This window comes from Galeopterus variegatus, unplaced genomic scaffold (genome assembly GCF_000696425.1).
Source record: "Galeopterus variegatus unplaced genomic scaffold, G_variegatus-3.0.2 Scaffold9183, whole genome shotgun sequence".
In the NCBI taxonomy this organism is placed as follows: Eukaryota; Metazoa; Chordata; class Mammalia; order Dermoptera; family Cynocephalidae; genus Galeopterus; species Galeopterus variegatus.
Genome location: NW_007735294.1, coordinates 1 through 21,314, shown reverse-complemented (window position 1 = coordinate 21,314; position 21,314 = coordinate 1). Strand labels below are relative to the sequence as shown.

At 52.3% G+C, this 21,314-nt stretch overlaps 1 protein-coding gene across 1 annotated transcript; it reads right to left on the bottom strand.

Moving 5' to 3' along the window:
• Positions 1 to 1,234: 1,234 nt before the first annotated feature.
• On the bottom strand, positions 1,235 to 15,271 carry PTDSS2 (phosphatidylserine synthase 2; the record flags this gene model as incomplete). Its single annotated transcript, XM_008593462.1, has 10 exons — positions 1,235 to 1,550; positions 1,876 to 2,061; positions 2,196 to 2,341; positions 2,413 to 2,527; positions 3,188 to 3,306; positions 3,460 to 3,573; positions 3,943 to 3,993; positions 4,310 to 4,444; positions 10,352 to 10,419; positions 15,095 to 15,271. Coding segments are annotated over 10 exons (1,283 nt in total), but the record flags the coding sequence as incomplete, so codon positions are not given.
• Between the last annotated feature and the right edge of the window lie 6,043 nt (positions 15,272 to 21,314).

The following is a 21,314-nucleotide window of genomic DNA, read 5'->3' as shown; positions in this document are numbered from 1 at the left end:
TGAGAGGACGGCCACGGGGCACAGGACTCGCTGGCACACCCTGGCTGGGGCTCTGTGCCACCTCCCAGCCTCAAAACACAGAGGGCTGAAATTCTCCCAGAGTAAAGAAAAAAACTAAAGAAACAAGAGCACTTAGAGGCCGGCCCCAGGCAGAGCAGTGTGGCTGGCCCTGGGGAGTCAGCTCCCTTCCTGAAACCACCCACCCCATGGGCTGTGTCCACCTGGCCACACACCACTCCTCCCTACCCCCAGCCTCCATGCCCATGACTAAGAACGGAGGGATAGGGACCCAGGAAGCCACGGCATTTTTCTCTCCTCATTTGTGTTTGAAAATTTTCATTCTAAAGTTCTTAAATTAACCAGCCTGAGAAAACAGCTGCCCCTTCCCTTCCACCTCTGTGGCCACTCCCCGGCAGTCGCCAGCCTGCCCCAAAAGACGGGCGGATGCAGCAGGTGGTGAGTGCCCAGACGGATCGTGCACACGGGGTGTGTGTCCCGGCTGAGCAGCTCTGCCCACTGGACTCCCCTTCAGCTGAGACTTGTCTCCCATCCTCAGAGTGGTTTTCCCAGGGAGCAGCAGGTTGGGGCTGGGCCTGGGCTTGAAGTGGCCCATGGGGCGGGGGAGGACAGAAGCTGCAGACCTTCTTGTCACTTTATTGTTTGCTCATGAGATGACCTAAGCTCAGGGAACCACAGAGACAATCCGACCCCAGCACCGAGTGATAGGTCCCTAGCCCTCAGAATTCTTGACTCAGTGCCCCCTGAGCTGGTCCGGTGACCTCCGGCCCCACCTACGTGCCCTCCAGGTTAGAGTCTTTGTTAATGGAGGCTCCCAAGGAAACGGCTCATGTTGCTGCCCTCCACCACTTCTCATCCATCCCGGGGCATCTGTGGACTACCGTCCTTCACATGTGCCACCAGGAGTGAGTGCGGGGCTGGTGGGGCCAGCGTGGACACTGGGCAGAGGGGCTGGGGACACAGGGAATGGAGATGGCACCTAGCCTGGCTGCACCATGACTGGGTGACGAGGGCACTCAGTGGGCCAGAGCCCACTGGGTTGACCAGGCAGGAGGGACAGGCAAGACTCGCTCCAGGGGGTCTAGCTGCCGCCTAGCAAGCCCAGGCCACGCAGCAGCTCACAGAAGCCGAGAGTGCACGCACACGTGTGCACACCACTCATGCATGTGCACACGCTCGTGTACACACACACGCACACCGGGCACGCACGTGGAGCTGGAGCCGAGTGGGGCCTCCTTACCCACCTCGAGCTCAGTGAGCGCCCAGGATGAAAAGAAAACACCCCCTTGCAGGCGAGCCCGTGGTTGGCTTCCTGGCGGGATGACGTAGGGGCGGGGCAACGAGGCCTTGGTCTGGCTGCTCAAGGGGCAGCAGAGGCACAAGTCAGTTTGGAGCCTGGCACCCCTTCCCTCTCAGTGGCCCTGGGCTCAGGCTCATCGTCTGGTCCCAGCGGGTGCCCATCCCCATTGCCGAGGTCACCCCGGTTCTGCTGCTTCTGCCGCCGCGTCTCCTTGTACCTCAAGGTGATGTCCCTGGGGGGAAGCAGGGCCTCGTCACCACCTGCTGCTGCATCAGCCCCAGCGCAGACCCCTTGGGACATGGCTCTAGGCACAGGCCAGGCCAGGCCATCTCAACCGTCAGGGCCCAGATCCATCAGTGCAGAGCAAAGGCATGGGGGACCCGCAGTGGTCAGAAGGGCCACGGTGGACTGCCCCAGCAGGAAGCTCACACAGAGATGGCCAGAGGGATGGCGCAAGGACAGGTCAGACATCACTGCCCCTTACAGCAGCTGGCAGCCAGCAAAGCAGGAGGGGGAAGACAGCGGCTCCCTGCTGCAGAAACACAACCTGTGCTCACCGCAGGAAGAAGCGCCAGATGGTCCAGGTAAGCACCAGGACGGAGCCGAGCGTCCAGCACTGGGAGATGTAGAAGGGCAGGGACAGGGTGAGCGTGTGGGGGTCGTACTTGACCACGATGAGCAGCTCTGTGACCGTGATGGCCGCCACCAGCCAGGCCTGTGGGCCCAGCTTCCTGTGGGGCTTCCTGCAGAGGGAGGCAGAGCTGGCCCTGTGCGCCCTAGCCCCCCACGAGGTCTTCAGGCTCACACAGGCTCTGGCCTCCCACCCTCTGTGGCCCCCTTCCCAGCCTCTGGTCCCCAGCCTGGCAGCGGCCCTCACGGGTCGTCCATGAAGTCGTAGATCTCACGCATGGCCACGCCACCCACGTTCACGAAGAAAACCAGTCGCAGCAGAACCAGGTAGTGCTCGGGGGGCATCCACAGCACAAACTTCAAGTAGAAGGTGTTCAGCTCCGCCAACAAAAACTAGGGAGCAGAAGAGGGTGAGCACGAGCTCCGGCTGCCCGTGGCTGTGGCTCCGCGAGCGGCCACCTTACCATCAGGATGATGCCACACACGGCTAGCCAGCGGCGCAGGCTGGAGGCTGGCTTCCACTCGAAGCGGACCCAACTGTAGGGCGTGAACTGGAAGGCGATCCTCTTCATCTTGCCCCTGGGAACCACAGTGCCCTCAGCCTGAGGACCACAGCCCACCCGGGGCCCACCCTGCACTGCTGCGCCAGCTCTGCTCTTGCTTATGAGGCCACTGCCAGGCCATTCTTGGCCACACATTGAGGCCTCCCTGGGGACAGACACGGAGCCGCTGGACTGGCCTGCCAGGCACAAGCCTCTCCTCCCCAGGCCCCTCCTCTGGCCTGACCAGCGACTCCAGCCCCTCAGTGAGGGCCCTCCACAGGCCGCGAGCTGCTCACATGCTCCGAGGCACCTGGACAGGAAGGGAGACCCCACTCCCAGAGCCCCCCAGGGCTTTTTTTACATTCTTGTTCCTTGAATCCCAAAGTAAAAATGACAGGGCACCTGCAACTACTTCAAAACAAAGGCAGTCAGGGGAGGGGAGAGGCAGAAGGATAATCCCAGAACCCCCAAGAAGGGCCAGTGAGGGGTGAGGAGCCAGGCAAAGCCCAGGCCCGACGTTCTGGGCACCACAAGGACGGCCCAGCATGGTGGCAATGGTCAGATCTAGGCTGGAGGCTGCTCCTCCTGAGGAGCACGTGAGACAGGCTCGGCCCTTGGGGTCCACCAAGGCACGCGGCTGAGCCGCCTCCAACCACCACACGGGTCCCCTGTACCCCCTGCGGCTCCCAGGACATACTTGTAGGTCGGGATGTTCCAGAGGCCCTGCCACTTGTAGGTCTTCAGGGACAGCCACTCAAGGGTCTTCATGCCACAGTAAATGCCCAGCCCGTTGCAGACCAGCACATCCATGATCCACTGGGGGCAGAACCAGGCGGGAGGCAGACGCTGCGGCCCTCCCAGCACTGCACCAGAAGTGTCCGAAGGTGGGGGAGCCACAGGGACCCGCTGAGCAGGCTCAGAGCCACTCCAGCGTCCCTCCCCCCAAGGGTGGAGGCTGCGGACACCTACGTGGTCCCACCAGCACTCGCTGAAGTTGGGCAGCTGGTGTTCGAGGCTGTACTCCAGGAACTCAAACATCACGCTCACGATCATGCACATCCACCAGTCGCGGATCATCAGGGTCTGCGGCCCGGCCCACCTCATCAGCCGAGTGTGCACGGCGTGCCTCCTTGCACACACGGCCCTAGGACCCCCAGGGCAATGCAACCCGTGCCTGCTGCGGCATCCCCACCCCAGGCCCCTGCACTGCTCTCAGCCTGGCGGGCGGCTCAGGTCCCCCTGAGCAGGACAGGAGTGGCGCCGGAGCAAGGCTGTGGGCAGGACCTGTCTCCACTCTCCTGACCAGCCACCACATGCTGAGGACAGAGCAAGGGTCTGCGGTCAGGATCCCACTCAGGTCCTGCCCAGCCACCACACTCAGCATTGAGGGCCAACCCTGTGGCCAGAATTGCCCAGAGAACCAGGATGTTGGGTCAGACAAGGGGGCCATACCTTCAGGTACCAGCCAATGAAGTGTGCGGGAACAAAGCCGTCCAGCTTGTCCTGTGGGGGACGGGGGATAACCTTAGGCATGGATCCCACAGCCCCGGTTCCTGCCCTTGCTGAACCTGCCAAACCTGGGGCCACTACCAAGCCTTACACACGTGCTACTGTGGGCGTCCCTCCAGTGAGCCCCCATCCAAACTGAACAAGGGTCGAGAGCAAGTCTCTGGCCAGGAGGAGACCCTGAGGGGAACCCAGGGCAAGGGAGGAGGACAGACGTACCCGAGCCCATGCAGTCACCATGGGGAGCACCAGGGAGGCTGTGAGACCCTTGATGCCTGGTCAGGGACGCTGCCCAGAGCTCCCAGCTCCTTACCCAAACATTGTGGAAAGGGTCGGTCTTGTTGTCTGCGTCGTATATGAGGCAGTTTCCCCCGTAGTCTCTCTCCGGCAATGGGACTCCCAGCCTGGGGTCGATGTACTTCAGAAACTGCCGGCCGTCCTGGACAGTCTGCAAGGCCAGTGCCCTTGTTAGTGGGGCCAGACCCTGGCAGTGGTAACCTGAGACGGGACTGGTGGCAGGTGAATTACGTCTCCATCAGCCTGTCCCAGCAGCCCATCCTGTGGTGGCTGGAGATGTGGGGGCTAAGTCCTGGTGGGGTGGCGGAGTGTAGAGGGGGACCCTATGCTCCACACTCAGGGCAGGCAGGCCCTGCACTCACAGGAGGCCTCCCCGTGAGGACACATCTGTCCTCACACACAGATGCTGACACAGGCCAGATGCTGTTCTTGGCCTTGGTACACAGGAAGGTCCCTCAAGCAGGCCTCACTTGCCCCCACTTCGAGCCCCTCTGGCCACATCAAGGGAGAGAGAGGAGGAGGCTCGAAGGTCTGGAGACCAAACGACAAAGCAGAGGTCCAGGAAGGGGACAGCGGAAGGGAGCATATGCAGATGTGCAGGCAGGAGGACGCCGGCCACGCCACAGGTGGAGGTGACGTGGGAGGCTGGCTCCCAGCTTGGTTTGGGCTGGGTGGACACGGCACAGTCTGAGGCGTCTGTGGGCAAGCGACACCCAGAGCCACAGCGTCTTGTGAGCGAGGCCCACAGCACTGGACAGAATCTCTGCCTCATCCTGCTGTGAGACCCCACCCCCTCAAAGTCAGGAAAACCTGTCCCCAATGCTGCTTCCACTGGGGCGTAACTCTGCAGACAGCGAGGATGAGAGTGACCGTGTGCCTTGGAAATGAACAGGGTCTGAGGGTCAGCCACGTGGAGGCAGGAGACCTCTCCCGAGACCAGCCCCACATCAAGTCCAGGCCCTGAGGCCACAGGCACAGAACAAGGCAGACGAGCTTGGCCAGTCCAGCAGCAGAATTTGTGTTCGAGGGGCAGTTGCCCCCAGTCCCTGGACCCCTGCTCGGACAGGCCAAGAGGTCAAGATATGAACACTCCACACCTGGTAAAGGCCCACAAGACCCCTGACCCTATGGCCCTCCCCTGCTGATAAAGTTCCTTGGAGAGGGCAGGTGCTGCAGTGTGCATGTGGGAATGATTAGGGCTGTGACTAGGCTGTGACTGTCAACACATGAACACACTCAGCTCTGTCACCCGAGAGTCCCGAGAAGCCACAACTCACCAGCAGCCAGGAGCACACCCAGAGCTCAGATCTTGGCTTCTCATATTCTCCAGTAAAGGACCCAGGCTCCCTGGAGAAGCGGCTGATCCAGGGAACATACAGGATGAACTGGGGGGGGCCCTCTCGTGCCAGGATGTCAGGAAGTGCCCAGAAAAACAGACAGCCAAGAACTCATAAAGATGGGGTTTTGTCAAAGTGACATGGGAATCAAATACGAGCTCCCAGTGGCCAAGTGAGTGTGAGCCACAAAGTAAAGTAGCCCTGGGCACAACCTGGGTGTTGTGAATGTCCATGGTTCACACTGACGGAAGCCAGTGACTGAGTAATGGTGGGGAAGGGACAAACCTCCCCACAGGAATTCCCAGTGCTCTGCGGACAGCCCGCCCTTACGGAGGAGCAGCCTGAGCCCACCCCTTACTGCGGGCTGTGCAGTCAGTTCCCTCCGAGAGCACAGTGTGGACAGAGATGGTCACTTCACAGTGGAGAGGTCTGCTGGACATGACCTCGGCAGGTCAAGGTCGGCATCACCAGTGATGAGTTATGCAGATGGTGTGAACCTCCCTCCACCCACTCAAATCACGAGGAAAACACCACACAAATCCTAATTAACCCTGGCGCCAAAACCACAAAAACACATTTCAAGAAAATTACAGACCAGTAGCTCTTACGAATATGGATGCAAAAATCCTAGACAAAATACTAGGAAACCAAATCCAGCAGTATATAAAAAGGGTTATACTCCATGACCAAGAGTGATTTATCCCAGGAAGCAAGGGTGGTTCAAAATAAGCAAATCAACCAACGTGATACATCATATGAATAAAGGAAAAAACCCATGTGATCATCTCATTTGATGCAGAAAGAGCATCTGACAAAACCCAACAACCATTCATGAAAAAACACTCAACAAACTAGAAACACAATACGTAAAGCTTCCTTTACCTGGTAAGCTGACAAGTGACATCTGTGAACAGCCCACAGCTAATGTCACACTTAGTGGGGAAGACTGAAAGCCAATCTTAGGGAGTAAGACAAGCACGTCTGCCCCTGCCAGCTGCAGCCAGCACCATACTGGGGTTCCAGCCAGGGCAGTTAGGCAAGAAAAGGAGATAAAAGGCATCCAGATTAGAAAGGAAGAAGGAAAACTATCTCTGTTTGTAGATAAATGACCTGGGATATAGAAAATCCTAAGGAATCCACTAAAAAACTAAATACACACACACAACTATTAGAACTAACAAGCAAGTTGGGCAAAGCTGCAGGACACAAGACCAATATACAAGAATAGGTTGTATTTCTATACACTAGCAATGAGCAATCCAAAGGAAAATTAGAAAACATTGTTGAAAGAAACTAAAGAAGACCTAAATAAATGGAAAGACATCCTATGTTCAAGGACTGAAAGACTTAACATCAGAGATTCAATGTAATCCCTATCAAAACTTCACCTGCTCTTTCTACAGAAAAGGAGAAAGCAATCCTCACATTCATTTGGAAATAAAGAGACCCAGATGACTCAAAACAATCTTGAAAAAAAAGAACAAGGTGGGAGGACTCACACTTCCTAGTTTCAAATGCCACTTGAGGGACACTCTACAAAATGCCTGACCAATCCTCAGAACTCCAGGTCATCGAAAACAAGGAGAGTCTGGGCCGGCCCGCGGCTCACTCGGGAGAGTGTGGTGCTGATAACACCAAGGCCAAGGGTTCGGATCCCATATAGGGATGGCCGGTTGGCTCACTGGCTGAGTGTGGTGCTGACAACACCAAGTCAAGGGTTAAGATCCCCTTACCGGTCATCTTTTAGGAAAAAAAAAAAAAAAAAAAAACAAGGAGAGTCTGAGAAACTCTCACAGCCAAGAGGAGCCCAAGGAGACAAGACAACTCAATGTAATGGGGACCCTGGGGCAGAAAAGCCACGTTCAGTAAAACTGAGGAAATGTGACTGAATCATGGACTTCGGCTAACGATGTATCACACTGCTAATCGCAGTAAATGAGCCAAACTAATGAAAGGCGGCATAACAGAAACTGTGCAGGGCACGTGGGAACTCTGTACTATCTTTACAGTTTTGTAAATCTGTGCAAAATATTGACAATTAAAAAGAAATTGATCCAAGAAAAGCTGGTCTCCAAACGAGATACACAAATGTCCAGTAGGTTCATGAGAAGATGCTCAACACCGAAGCCAATACGGAAATGACCTCAAAACTAAAATGAAATACCACTCACACCCACCAGGATGGCTATCACTCAAAACGGAAACACAACAACACAAACAAATGTAAAAGAAGCAGGGCTGGCGAGGATGTGCACTGCCGGTGGGAAGGAAGAGCCGCGCAGCCGCTGTGGAGAGCAGGGTCTGGAAGAGAGATCTGCCCACCAGGCTCTCACAGCAGCATTCACAACAGCCAAGGGACAGAAACACCCTACGTGTGCATCAGTGGATGAAGGGGTAAGAAGCCGTCCATCCACATGGTGAAATGTCACTCAGCCTTAAAAAGGAAATTCTGACACATGCTACAGCATCCAGGAACCTTGAGGACTTATGCTGAGTGAAATAAGCCAGTCACAAAAGGACAACTACTGTGTGACCCCACTTTACGTGTTCCCTAGACTAGTCATATTCACAGAGACAGAAAGTAGAATGGGGGCTGCCAGGGGCTGGGGAGGGGCGCGGGGAGTTGGTGTTTAATGGGGGCAGAGGTTCAGTTTTACAAGATGAAAAGTTACGGAGACGGACGGTGGTGATGGCTGCACAACAACAGGAATATTCCTAACACTACTGCAGTGTACACTTAAAAGTAGTTAAGACGGTAAATTTTATCTTTTTACCACAATAAAACATTTTCTAATGCATTACAAAAAGACAAAAAGATTGCACAGAATTCTACATAAGCACACATGTTCCTGTGACACTGGTGGCGTCAGAACAGCTTCGCGGGCTGCACCACCGTCCAATCCCTGGCTTTGATGTTGCTCTGTGGCTGTGCAAAACAGCACCACTGGGGACTGGGTGGGGAGCGTGCGGGACCTCCTGTGCAGCTTTTTTTTACAACTTCTAGTAAATCTACAATTATTTCAAAACAAAATTTTAAAAAACCCTCAAAATGACCTAACTGTAAGATATAAAACTATGAAACTTTTAGAAGAAAACATAGGAGAAAATATTAATAACCTAGGGTAAGACAAAGAAACCTTAGACATGACATCCCAAGCACAGTCCACAAAGGAAACAGTGTGTATACGTCAGTAACAAGGACGAGGATGCAGGGAGAACACTTGGAAGTCACACATCTGATAAGCCCAAGTACAAGGACTGGGTAAAAAACCTTCATAATGCAACACCACAAAAGCAAACAACCCAGTTTTCTTTTTTTTTTTGTTTAAAAGATGACCGGTAAGGGGATCTTAACCCTTGACTTGGTGTTGTCAGCACCACGCACACCCAGTGAGCCAACCGGCCATCCCTATATAGGGATCTGAACCCGTGGCCTTGGTGTCATCAGCCCCACACTCTCCCGAGTGAGCCACAGGCCAGCCCCAAACAACCCAGTTTTCTGACAGGGCAAAAATTTGAATACTTCACCACAGAGGACATCCCCATGGCAGGTAGATGCCTGAGAGGCTGGTCAGCACCACCAGCTGCTAGAGAAAGGAAAGGAAAGCCACATGGGTTCTCGCCACAAGCCTGTCAGAACGACTGACAGGAAAACAACAGTCCCTGTGCTGGCAGGGTGTGGGCACCTGCAGTGCTCCAGTCGCTGGTGGGCAGCAGGACGGCTCTTAGAAAGTCAAGCACACACCTGCCATGTGGCCCAGCGACCCCACTGCTGGGTGCTGCCCCCGGTGAAACAGACACTGCATTCACACAAAAGCCTGCACAGGAGTGCTGAGCACAGCGCCACCCGCAACAGCCCCGCACTGGAGACGACCAGACGTCTCCAACATGGCGAGCGGACAGCCGAGGCCCACCACGTAGTGCAGCCTCACCCAGCAGCATGAGGGGCAGGTAGAGGGACGCGCACACGCAGACAGGCCTCAGGAGTCTCAAAAGGTCACCTGCTGTGCAGCCCCACTCACACAACATGACAAGGCTCATTCACTGGTCACCAGGGTTGGGGCTGATGGACTGTCCTGTGTGGTCATTGTGCTGGTGTTTCCACAAATCCGTATGTGTGTTAAAATTCATAGAACTATACACCTACCCTCAATTCACTTTACCAAAATGATAAATAACCTGGCTACACACTGACAGAGTTCTGAGACTGTGATAGCAAAGTCCTGTGTAAACTGAAGGTTGCCACCAAAGTGTAGGCTCATTAAATTAAGCAGAATAAAGAGTATTAATGAAATAGACACTGGCAGCAACACACCCTACCCCAGGATTTACTGAGGAGGTGAGGTCCCGCTCCGCCTGCACAGCTGGTGGAGCAAGTACAGCAGGGAGAAAGCACACGAACCCACCAGGGCCACCGCAGACACAGAGGTGCCCAGGACTGTGGGCCCTGAGATCCTCTAGAGGCCTTGCCCGAGTCTCAGGATCAGACCTGCTGTCTTCCCTCATCTGGCACCTGCTCAGATCTGGATGTGAAGGCTGAGGTGTCTGTCCCCACTGGCGCCCCACATGTGGAACGGACTGCTGAACGCCAATGGCCACTTGGGCTGGGGTCTGGCCAGAGTGTGCACAACCACCTCCACCCCCCATCTGTCACTGACCCTGCCTGGGGCCACTTGTCCCCTAAGTTCCCAGAGTTTATCCAACCAAAAAAGACTGCTTACCTGGAAGAGTATGAAGATGAGAAATAGCTCATAGACCACACTGACGCAGAGCCAAAACCTCCAGTAAGCTGCAAAGACAAAGACAGCACAGAGACGTCAGAGCGCCCCAGACCCTGGGTCCTCTGAAATCCCACCCCTCCCCGCACTGGCTCCTGGCAGAAAGCCTCCAGGGGCCCCCGCGTGGCTCCTGGACACACACAGGGTCTGTTTCAGGCCCCTCACACATTCCTGGTAGAGTCTTTATAAAGAAAGTCTAACGCAGAATTAAGCCATTTCAGTTTCTCTTTGAAGTGCGAAATGTTTTTTCCTTCGTTTCTTCCACTCTAGTTCTTAAGTCTTTTCTTTCTTTTCTTTTCTTACTGCAGTGGTATAGGAAACCCATAAACAGTGGGACAGGAACAGCGAGAGTCTTCTGTGCACTGGCAATGCTTCCAGCTTTCATCATTAAGCATTTGGTGGATACCTTTTATCATGTGAAAAAAATCTTTCATTTCATTAGGAAGTCCAACAAATTAAAAAAAAATTTTTTTTCTATGCCAGCATACCAAGTTTTTGTCACGGATGCGTATGAACTTTTACTTTTCTGCATTGAAGAGGATCCGTTTTTTCCCCTTTAATACACACTAATGTGATGAATGACATCAACAGACTTCTAATGTTAAGCCATCTCTAAATTCCTGGCTTCCCCACGCACTGAGGGGCTCGCTACGAAGCACGCTCACTTGTGGTTTTGGAGCCAAACCCCGCACTGCAGGAGGAAGCCAGACTGCAGAGGCGGGAAATACAAATGTAGAAAGTTCTCAGGAAAATCTGCTGACACTGTTCTGGGACGCAGGGTAGACAACAGAGGTCACAAACTCACAAGCATGTTCTTCACACCTGGAGGACGGGAAGGATCTTTCTGGAACTCTGGCTCAAGAGCAGCGAGAGGCTTGTGTGAAATTAGCTCAGGGGCAGCCTCACCCAAGGGCCCCACGTCCAGGGCAGGGGCCTGTGCAGGCGCGCCAGAGGAGTCTGCCCTCTTGGACATCACGTCTGAAACTTCTCTTCCCCCATCGCTGCTTCAGGTCCTGCTTCTATTCCCCATTCCAGGGAGGGCCCCGATTCAGAAAGGTGGTCATCTCAGACCCGCCACCCTGCCCTTTGGATCCCACCAGCACGCCCCCCATACAGCAGGCCTCACCCACTTTCCCCACTCTCTCCTTGACCAGCTCCAGTGACCCCAGAGGTTGGCTTCCCTGATCCGAGGACCCCTGCCCAAACATAGCACTCTCATTTGTCTTCTTGAGCATCAAATCTGAGAGGGAGAGACCCACAGCAGCCTCCACAGCACTGGCCACGCTCTGACCCACTCCAGCTGCTGGAGGGAGCCGCAGATGAAAACATGACCAAGGGGGCGGAGCCGCCTCCCCTAACGGGACACGACTTGACTCAAACACGTCTCAGTCGGAACTGCAGCCAAACAAAGCAGCTCCCCGTGGGCCACCTGAGGGAGCCGCAGATGAAAACATGACCAAGGGGGCGGGGCCGCCTCCCCTAACGGGACACGACTTGACTCAAACACGTCTCAGTCGGAACTGCAGCCAAACAAAGCAGCTCCCCGTGGGCCACCTGGAAGCTCACTTCTGCTCCTCTCACGGGGCCCCATTGCTAGTGGCGACAGCTGTGGCAGCCTGAGCCTGGGCATTCCTGGGCCAGAACCAGGGGAGCAGGAGGAAGGCAGGAGGGGCCCGCAGGGATCCCTTTCTGGAGTTGCTCCCTCAGAGAGCTGCGCTGCAGAGGGCTCTCCACGTGTGCACTTCAAGTGTATCCTGACTGCAGCGGCTTGAGGGTTCCCTGCCAGCCACCAGGTTAAAAAGACCTGGACAGAAGCTGGCTCTAGGACAAGCTCCTTTGTCAATAAATCAGAGACTGGCAAAGAAACAGAGTTTATGCAAAGACAACAAAACTGAAAGAAAAAGGGTAGAGGTGAGCTCAAAATTAAAACTTAGAAACCACGTGCATGCCTCCGTCAAGAGGGAGAAGACAAACCCGCCCAGGGGGAGCTGGGGTGATGCTCACACACTGCAAAGAAACCACAGCAAGAGCTTCCAGAAGCTTCAAAATCCTTCAGACCAAGACAACCTGCACCCCACCAGGTGACGTGAAGATCCAACTGCTGAACTGGACAGAGCTGAGGGCCTCCCAGGAGCCTCTCCCTGTGCCCAGGGACCAAATGCCAAGACAAGCTGCTGCCCATTGACCAGTCCGACCCAAGCCCTCTGTCCCACTGTCTGTCCCCGCGACCGGCGATGCCAGCACACAGGAGGGATTCGATGTGTTTCTCATGGAGGACAAGCACATGAACTTCCAGCAGCTCTTCCTCCTCCAGATCAACCCGACAAGCACTCGACGCCTCCTTGTTCTTCACGGAGCAATTTGGGAGTTTTTAAACCACCACTCACTCTTCCGTTGCTCTGGTTAGCAGCCCAAATCATCTGAGGCCTGGCGGGACGTGCCCTGGTGCCTGAGCCCATAGAGAAGGCCACTCAACGCTGCACAGCCCAGTGCGCACCCCAGGGGCCTTCTCAAAACCCAGCGTAAGTAGGGGCTCACCAGCCCCCTCAGGTCACTGAGGCTCCCTGCTCAGAGCCTCCCTCATAACCACAGCACTAACTGACCCTCAGGCACACATCTCCCCTAGAGGGTGGTTCTACAATATATATCACCCCCACACCCAGAGGAAAGGAAATCATCGTGCTGAAGGGACACCCGCACCCCATGTTTATTGAAGCTCTGTTTACAACAGCCAAGAGTTGGAACCAACCTAAATGTCCATTGACAGATGACTATGGATAAGGAAAATGTGGTATATGCACTCAATGAAATACCACTCTGCCTTAAAAAAGAATGAAATTCTGCCATTCACAGCAGCATGGATGAACTTAGAAAAAATCGTACTAAGTGAAACAAGCCAGGCACAGAGAGAGAATACCGCATGTCCTCACTGGTAAGTGGGAGCTTAAAAAAAAGAAACAGAAAGAAAGAAAGATACAACAATTGCAATAATTCCTTGAATTTTCAAAAGGAGATAAAGGAAATGCCAGAGGTGGGAAAGGGGGAGGCAGAAAGGGGATTAGGAAGAAATTAGTAAAGGGCCACAAAAAAATGTTTACATTGTTCAATGATAAAACAAAAGAAAAAGAAAATAAAGGCACACACGCACGCACGCGCACGCACGAGAGATGCTGGGCCAAACCTAAAGTGAAACGTGCGTGACACAGAATTACGTTCAGCCGGCCAGCTAGCTTGATTGGTCAGAGCATGGGGCTGGTAGCGCCAAGGTCTGGGTTTCAATGACTGTAGCAACCAGCCAAAAAAAGAAAAAGAAAAACACACTGTATGCTTATGCTATCCGTCACGTGTCCCCCAAAAGCTCATGTGTTGGAAACATGATCTCCTGTGTAACAGTGTTAAGAGGGTGGGAAATCCAATCGTAATTGAAAGGTGATTAGATCACCTTAGGAGGTGATTAGTCGTGAGGATTGATCCATGATGGTTTACCGGGTGGCCATGGGCGTGGTCCTGATGGGTTTATAAGGAGGCAAGTCAGAAGCTTAGTTCTCTCTTGCTCAGCCCATTCTCATCATGTGACATCCTGGTCCCTCAGGACCCTGTAGAGTTCTCACACAAAAGGTCCTCACCAGATGTGTTCCCTGGACTTTGGACTTCCCAACCTCCAAACCGTAAGGAAAAAATTTTGTTTCTTTATAAATTATTCTGTTATAAGCAACAGAAACGAACTAATGAATACATAGTATTATTGCTATGTTTTTGAGGCTACATACGTGTACGAGGGTGTTTCGAAAGGTTAGTGGAAAAACTGAATTAAAAGATAGTACCCTTTCATGAACTTTGTCAGGACCCCTTGTATAGGCAAACAGAAGTCTAAGTACACAAGCAAGTCAAAAATTAATAATGGTTATTTTTTGCAAGTGGTTTTATTTTTATTTCAAAATATTTTCCCTATTTTCCAAATTTTCTGGAATATGTGCCCTGTTGAGAAAGAAAAGAAATATGTGCGCTGTCCAGTTAGCTCACTTGGTTAGAGAGTGGTATTGTAACATCAAGGTCAAGGGTTCGGATCCTGGATCCCAAACAGGCCAGCCACCAAAAAAAAAAAAAAAGAAATTTGTTTCTAATTACTATGTTGTGACCCTTCATGGACTCCAACCAACCTACAGCAGCCTGGGCCACCCTCCTAGGGAGGGAGGCTTCAGCCCTGGGGCACAGCTGGGGCTGAGAGGTGACCAGGAGGAGACCGGGACAGAGCACTAGCCTGGTCCCCAGGGATTTGTTAGAACTGCCATAACTTCAGGGGCAGGGCAACCGAGGCAGAGAATGACAGTAACCACTCAACGGCAGTGACGGGTGGCGCCCTGGCCCCCAGCTGGAGCCTATGCCAGCCCTACCCAATGGCCCTGGGTGCAGCCTGGTCTGCAGGAAGAGAGGGCAGGAGAGCTGGTGGGCAGGGCGCAGAGCACCAGGACTGGAGAGGGTCTGGATGAAATCTCCAGAGGCTGAAAGAAGAGGAGCGGCGGACAGCCCTGCACCAACTGCACACCCTTGTGCCCCTGCTGTGAGAACAGTGGCCGTGGCAGCCGTGGGAAGGACAGGACATTCACACTCAACAGCACAGACACAGAGTGGTGCTCAGAACAGCACTGCCACGAGGCATACATGGAAAAAGAAATGGTGAGTTACCTGGATGAGGTCTGGAAAATGGCCCGTCTTTAGCTTGTGTGACTCCAAAACATAAGAAAACCAAAATACTGGCCACAATACCTCTGTAAATAAAGAACAAACAGCCCCTCAGTGTGTGTAAAAATCTCCCAGGTGGGAGGCAGCAGGGACCCCAGGACACCCATCGTGGGACAGCCCCTGACACCGGGGGATGGGGCAGGGCCAGCGTCCATGGCAGGGCAGGCTGGTCTGCTGGGCCCAGGTGACTCCACCACCTGGGACTCAACTGCCTCTCAGGAGAAGGCCTTGTAAAGTTACACCACTAAGACACGTGCTTTACTTAAAAAAAACCCTAAAATTCCGTAGACAAGCAGGGTTCACTAAAGCCCATGTATGATGGGAAGATGTCAGGCTCAGAAAGCTTTCTGCTCCCACAGCATGGGGCTCTGTAGATGTTCCTATAGACTCTCCTATCCTATTAGGTCACCTCATCCAACACCAGCAGGGCTCCTGTCGTCCATAAGAAGACGGACATGTAAGTGCTGTAGCTACAACCATATAAAATGCATAAATCACAGGTGCACGAGATGGAAGCACAGCCCCCGGCAGGAGTGAGGGGCCAAGTAGCAGGTAGGACAAGGCCAGCTGAGTCCCACCATCTGCCAGAGAACGGGTCAGTGGATGTGCAGACAGCACTGCTCACCACCACAGCCCCCACCCTGGCCATGCACCCACTCTGCTACTCTGCACGTGCATGAATGTGCCCGTCCCGCTTGGTCTCACTGGATTAGGGGTCTGAGGGACACACTGGCCACAGCCTGTAGCACCACCTGCTCCCCTGGCACTGAATGACTTTCTGTTGACGGTCATACCACAAGGTACTGACACACTCTGCTGCCCCTAAGTTGTGGCTACTGTGAATGAAGCTGCTACGTACAAACACACATCCGTTTGGCTGCCAGGACAGATGGGTCACAGAGAGTCTACAAAAGCACTCTTAAAAAACATCTAGCAACAACTTTCAGTCTGAAATTCTCCTCTGCCTGCCAAGAACACCTGGGTCTTGAAAGCCCCAAGCAGATGCAGGTGAGACTGAGCCCTGCTGGGATGGCCAGCCTGAGCCTTTCAGGACTGGGGCACACAAAAGGGCTGCCTGCTGCCCTTCATGCAGCCAGGACGAGGGGCTCATCCATGGCAGGACGTTTATGTCCCAACCCCCCAAGGGCACATGTGAGTTTTTGGACCAGCCTCCAGGCAGCAGGAGGCTGAGGGGTGGGAGACAGACAGCCTACAGCACAGCTCGCCACAGGAGATGTGAAAGTACCTCGTGGGGCCTCCTAGAGCCAAACACAGGCCCCAACGTGGCTGTCCTTCCACGGTATGTGGAAGAGGGCTGTGATGTTAGGTGGAACGGCAGTAAATACTTTCCCACAGCCTAGAAAGGAGAGAAATGAAAAGAGGGACACAGGTACCAAGGGAGCCACTGCCCATGTCCCTGAGTGACGATGCTGTGCCACATCCGCCCCAGCTGGACAGCATGCCATGGCCACATGGGGTTGCCATGCACTGCCTGGTGTCCAGAGCACCAGGTCAGCCTTGTGGCTTCAACACACAGCATGCGGCCCAGGGACCGACTTATTTACGATGACTGTGTAAGAATAGTTTGTAAGAATTATTTAAGTACTTGGGAAGGTTTATCAGTAGGGCAAAGAAAGTTACTCTGAAACACCTCTAAAGTAAACTTTTAGAAAAGTTTTAGATTTACAGAATTATCATGAAGATGGCACAGACTTCCCACAGATCACGCACCCAGCTGTCCCTATACCCCCATCTTAGTAGGGGCATCTGTCACAATTAATAAGCCAGGATTGGGCCGGCCTGGTGGCGCACTGGTAGAGTGCGCCACTTGGGAGCGCGGCGGCACGCCTGCCGAGGGCTCCGATCCCATATTGAGACCGGTCCGCTCACTGCAGAGCTCCTCAAGGGTGTGGGGCCTGTTTTAGTCCGTTTTGTGTTGCTATAACATGAGTTTTGGAGGGGACAACATGTCCAGACTCCATCAGGGCCCCTCATCAGTGCCCTTCTCAGCCTTGGTGAAGGCAGAGCGTCCTCAGATCCTTCCAGGGCACAATTAGGGAGGAGAAATTCAAGCACAAGATACAGCCAGCGCAGCATCTACAGAGACAACTAGACTGTGTTATTCAGGATAGCTTTAGATGTACAGAAATACTGAGCGGAGAGTAGAGTTTCCACATGCCCCCCACCCCACAGACAACTCCCCTGTTACTAGCATCGTGCGTTAGTGTGGACTATTTATCATAATTAAGGAACCAGTGTTGATACATTATTATTAACTCCTGCAAAGTCCATTCTTTATTCAGATTCCCTCAGTTTCCCTTGCTGTCCTTTTCCTGTCCCACACCCATCCAGGACACCACGTGACATTTAGTCATCACGTCTCCTTAGGCTCCTCTTGGCTGTGACAGTTTCCCAGACTCTCCTTGTTTTTGATGAGCTGGACACTTTCGAGGAGTCTGGTCCCATACATTGCAGGATGTCCCTCTGTTGAGACGTGTCTGCCGTTTTTCTCATGATTAGACTGGGGTTGCAGGTTGGGGAGGAAACCACAGAGGTAAAGCACTGTCATCACATCACGTCCCGGGTCTGCACTGTCACCGGACTTACGATGTAGACGCTGACCTTGAGTGTCTGGCTGAGCTGTGCCGGGCAGGTTTCTCCACTGTGACCCCATCCCCCAGCCCTGTCCACACTGCACAGCACACAGTAGGGACAGGGAGTCACATGCTGCCTCCCTTTAGGTGCAGAATCTGCACAGTCTGTGTGGTGTTCTCCTGCAGGGGAGATTCATCTCTTTTCCCCACTCACTTGTTTAACCACATATATTGGCATGGACTCATGAATACTTATTTTATACTTTGGGTTATATTCCAACACTGTTTTGTTGCTCAGATTGCTCCAGCTTTGGCCACTGGGAGCTCTCTGTTGGCTCCTGTGTCCTTTGACATAACCCCATCACTGTGGGGCTCCGATTTGTTTTTCTGAGCACTTCCTGACTTTGTGGCACTACGAGAGGCTCCAGGCTCATCGCCGACACTTCCTGCCCCGTTCCTAGAATGAGCCACTTCTCCAAGGAGCCTGGGTGATTCTGCTGGAGAATATTAGGACCCTAACCTGGGCACTAGGTGTGCTCGGGGCTGCTGGAGTACAGTTGGTTCTAAGCCCTTTCAGCTCACAGAGCAACAAGATGTACGTGTATATGAACCAATGTGTGCACACACACATTATAAACATCCCCATCTGTAACCCTCTGTACAATATCGCGTTGGACATGAGTTCTTAGTGATGTCTCCAACCATACCCCAGCCTCTCGGACGGCTCTAGCCCCCTCCCCTTGATGACCTGTATGCTCCCCTCCAACAGTGAGTCTCCCTGCACCATCACCCGCCTTAAGAGCATACAACATCCAGCAGTAACAGAACGGGAACCCAGGGCATAGGGGATACACTGTCTAGAGTGCAGTGCTCCACGCAGTTCCTGTGGCTTCTGTTTTACAGATGTCACTCGGTTTCCGAGCTGCTTAGCACCTCCTCCCTGGCCCCTCCGGGAAGGTCTCTTCTGTAACAGGGTTAGAATCCCTGGTCCCAGTCTGCCTGCCTGCCTTCCCCGACCTCCTAAATCAGTTTAATTTGCACACATTAAGGTTTATCTTTGTGTTGTCCCTTCTATGGTTCTGGACAAATGCAGTGTCCTGTGTCCACCATCAGAGCAATCTCACTACTGCAAAAATGCCCTGGGCTCCACCTGCTCATCCTCTCCTTCCCCTGGAAACCACTGACATTTTTATCCCCACGAAATCTCGCCTTTCCCAGAGTGCCACCATGTGATATGCAGCCCTTCACTGGCTCCTTCACTGAGGTACTCCACGTCTGACAGAGCACACTCATTCACCCACTCCCTTACTAACGGACATCTCGGCTCCTTGCAATTTTGAGGGGTTATAAATAAAGCTGCTATAAACAGTCACGTGCAGGTTTTTGGATACTTAGAAATGCGACTGCCTGATCACATACTAAGAGTATGTTTGGTTCCATAAGAGACTGCCAGCCTGTCTTCCAGCATTGCCACACCATTCTGTGGCGCATTGGCAATGAGTGGTAGTTCCTGCTGCTCTGAGTCCCTGCCAGCATCCGGTGCTGACAGTTCTTCAAATGTCAGCCATTCTGACGGGTGTGCAGTAGCATCTCACTGTTTTCAATGTGAAACTCCCTGATGACAAGTGATGCTGAGCACCTTTCTGTGTGCTATTTGCCAACTGTATGTCTTCTCTGATGTGGAATCTGTTTAGATTATTTGCCCAGTATTTTTTCTGGACAGCTGGCCAGTATGAGGATCTGAACCCATGACCTTGGGGTTACAACACTGTGCTCTAACCAGCCAGCCCTGTTTGCCCAGTTTTTAATTACGGTGTTTCTTTTCTTATTATTGAGCTTTAAGAGTTCTTTGCATATTTGAATGCATCCCTTATCAGATACATGTTCTGCAAATATTTTCTATAACCTGTAACTTATCTTTTCATTCTTGTTAACAGTGTCTTTTGCAAAGCAAAAGTTTTAACCATAATGAAGTCCAACCTACCAACTTTTTTCTTTCATGGATCGTGCTATTAGTGTTGTATCTAAAAAGTCATCACCAAACCCAAGGTCACCAGATTTTCTCCTATGTTTTCTTCAAGAAATTTTATAGTTTTCCATTCAGGCCTGCCTGTGAATTAATTTTGTAAAGTGTGAGGTCTGTGTCTAGATTTATTTTTGCATGTGGATGTCCAGTTGTTCCAGCTTCACTTGGGGCAAAGACTGTCCTTTCCCCACTGGACTGCCTTCACTCCTTTGTCAAAGTCCAGTTGACGATGTTTTTGTGGGTCTACTGGGCTCCCTATCTGTCCATTGATCTATTTTCTGTCAGCATCACATTGTCTTGATTGCTGTAGCTTTACAGTAGGTTGAGATGACACCCGTCAGCCCTCCAGCTTTGTTCTTTGGTACTATGAATATACTTACATGTATTATCATTTTACATGTATTTTATTTTATATTTATTTATTTATTTTAAAAAGATGACCGGGTAAGGGGATCTTAACCCTTGACTTGGTGTTGTCAGCACCACACTCACCCAGTGAGCGAACCGGCCATCCCTATATAGGGATCCGAACCCATGGCCTTGGTGTTATCAGCACCACACTCTCCTGAGTGAGCCACGGGCCGGCCCTTACATGTATTTTAAATGTATACTTATGTATTTATATGTATTTTACATGACTAAAATATGTAAAGAGATTTCATTTACTAAATCAGTAAATGGAATAAAATATTCACTAACGGCCCCTTAAATGTGTTGGTGAGAAAAACTGGCATCTCCCCCATGGTCACCCACAGATAAATGGGCTGGTGACCTGTGGCACATCCAGGCAGTACAGTCCTCCCCAGCAATAAACCACCACTGACGGACAGCAACACGTCACAAAAATGCGGGCCGGCCCTTACATGTATTTTAAATGTATACGTATGTATTTATATGTATTTTACATGACTAAAATATGTAAAGAGATTTCATTTACTAAATCAGTAAATGGAATAAAATATTCACTAACAGCCCCTTAAATGTGTTGGTGAGAAAAACTGGCATCTCCCCCATGGTCACCCACAGATAAATGGGCTGGTGACCTGTGGCACATCCATGCAGTACAGTCCTCCCCAGCAATAAACCACCACTGACGGACAGCAACACGTCACAAAACTGCAGTCTGGTGGAAGGAGCCAGCACCAGAAGAACGTGCAGAGCGACCCCATTCATTTGAAGCAGGAACAGGCGAAAGGGATCCCTGGTGGTGACTCTTGGCTCCAGGGCCGGCATGTGCAGATCTGACGGCAGGGGTCAGAGGGAACTTGGGGCGATAAAAATGTTCTAAATCTCCACTTGGTGGTGGGCACACAGGTGTATGTAGTTGTGAAAACTCATTGAGCTGTATACTTTAATTAGGAATATTTTAAATTACATGTCCATAAAATTGATTTGAGAAGGAAAACAAAACCAATCCCCCCAAAGTGACAGAACCTGCCAGATACACAAAAACAATGCTGAAAGTGAAAGCTGCAGGAAAACAAACCAGTTTGCTGAATTTTTAACTTTAAAAATGTAAATATCAATCTTTTAATATGAGGGT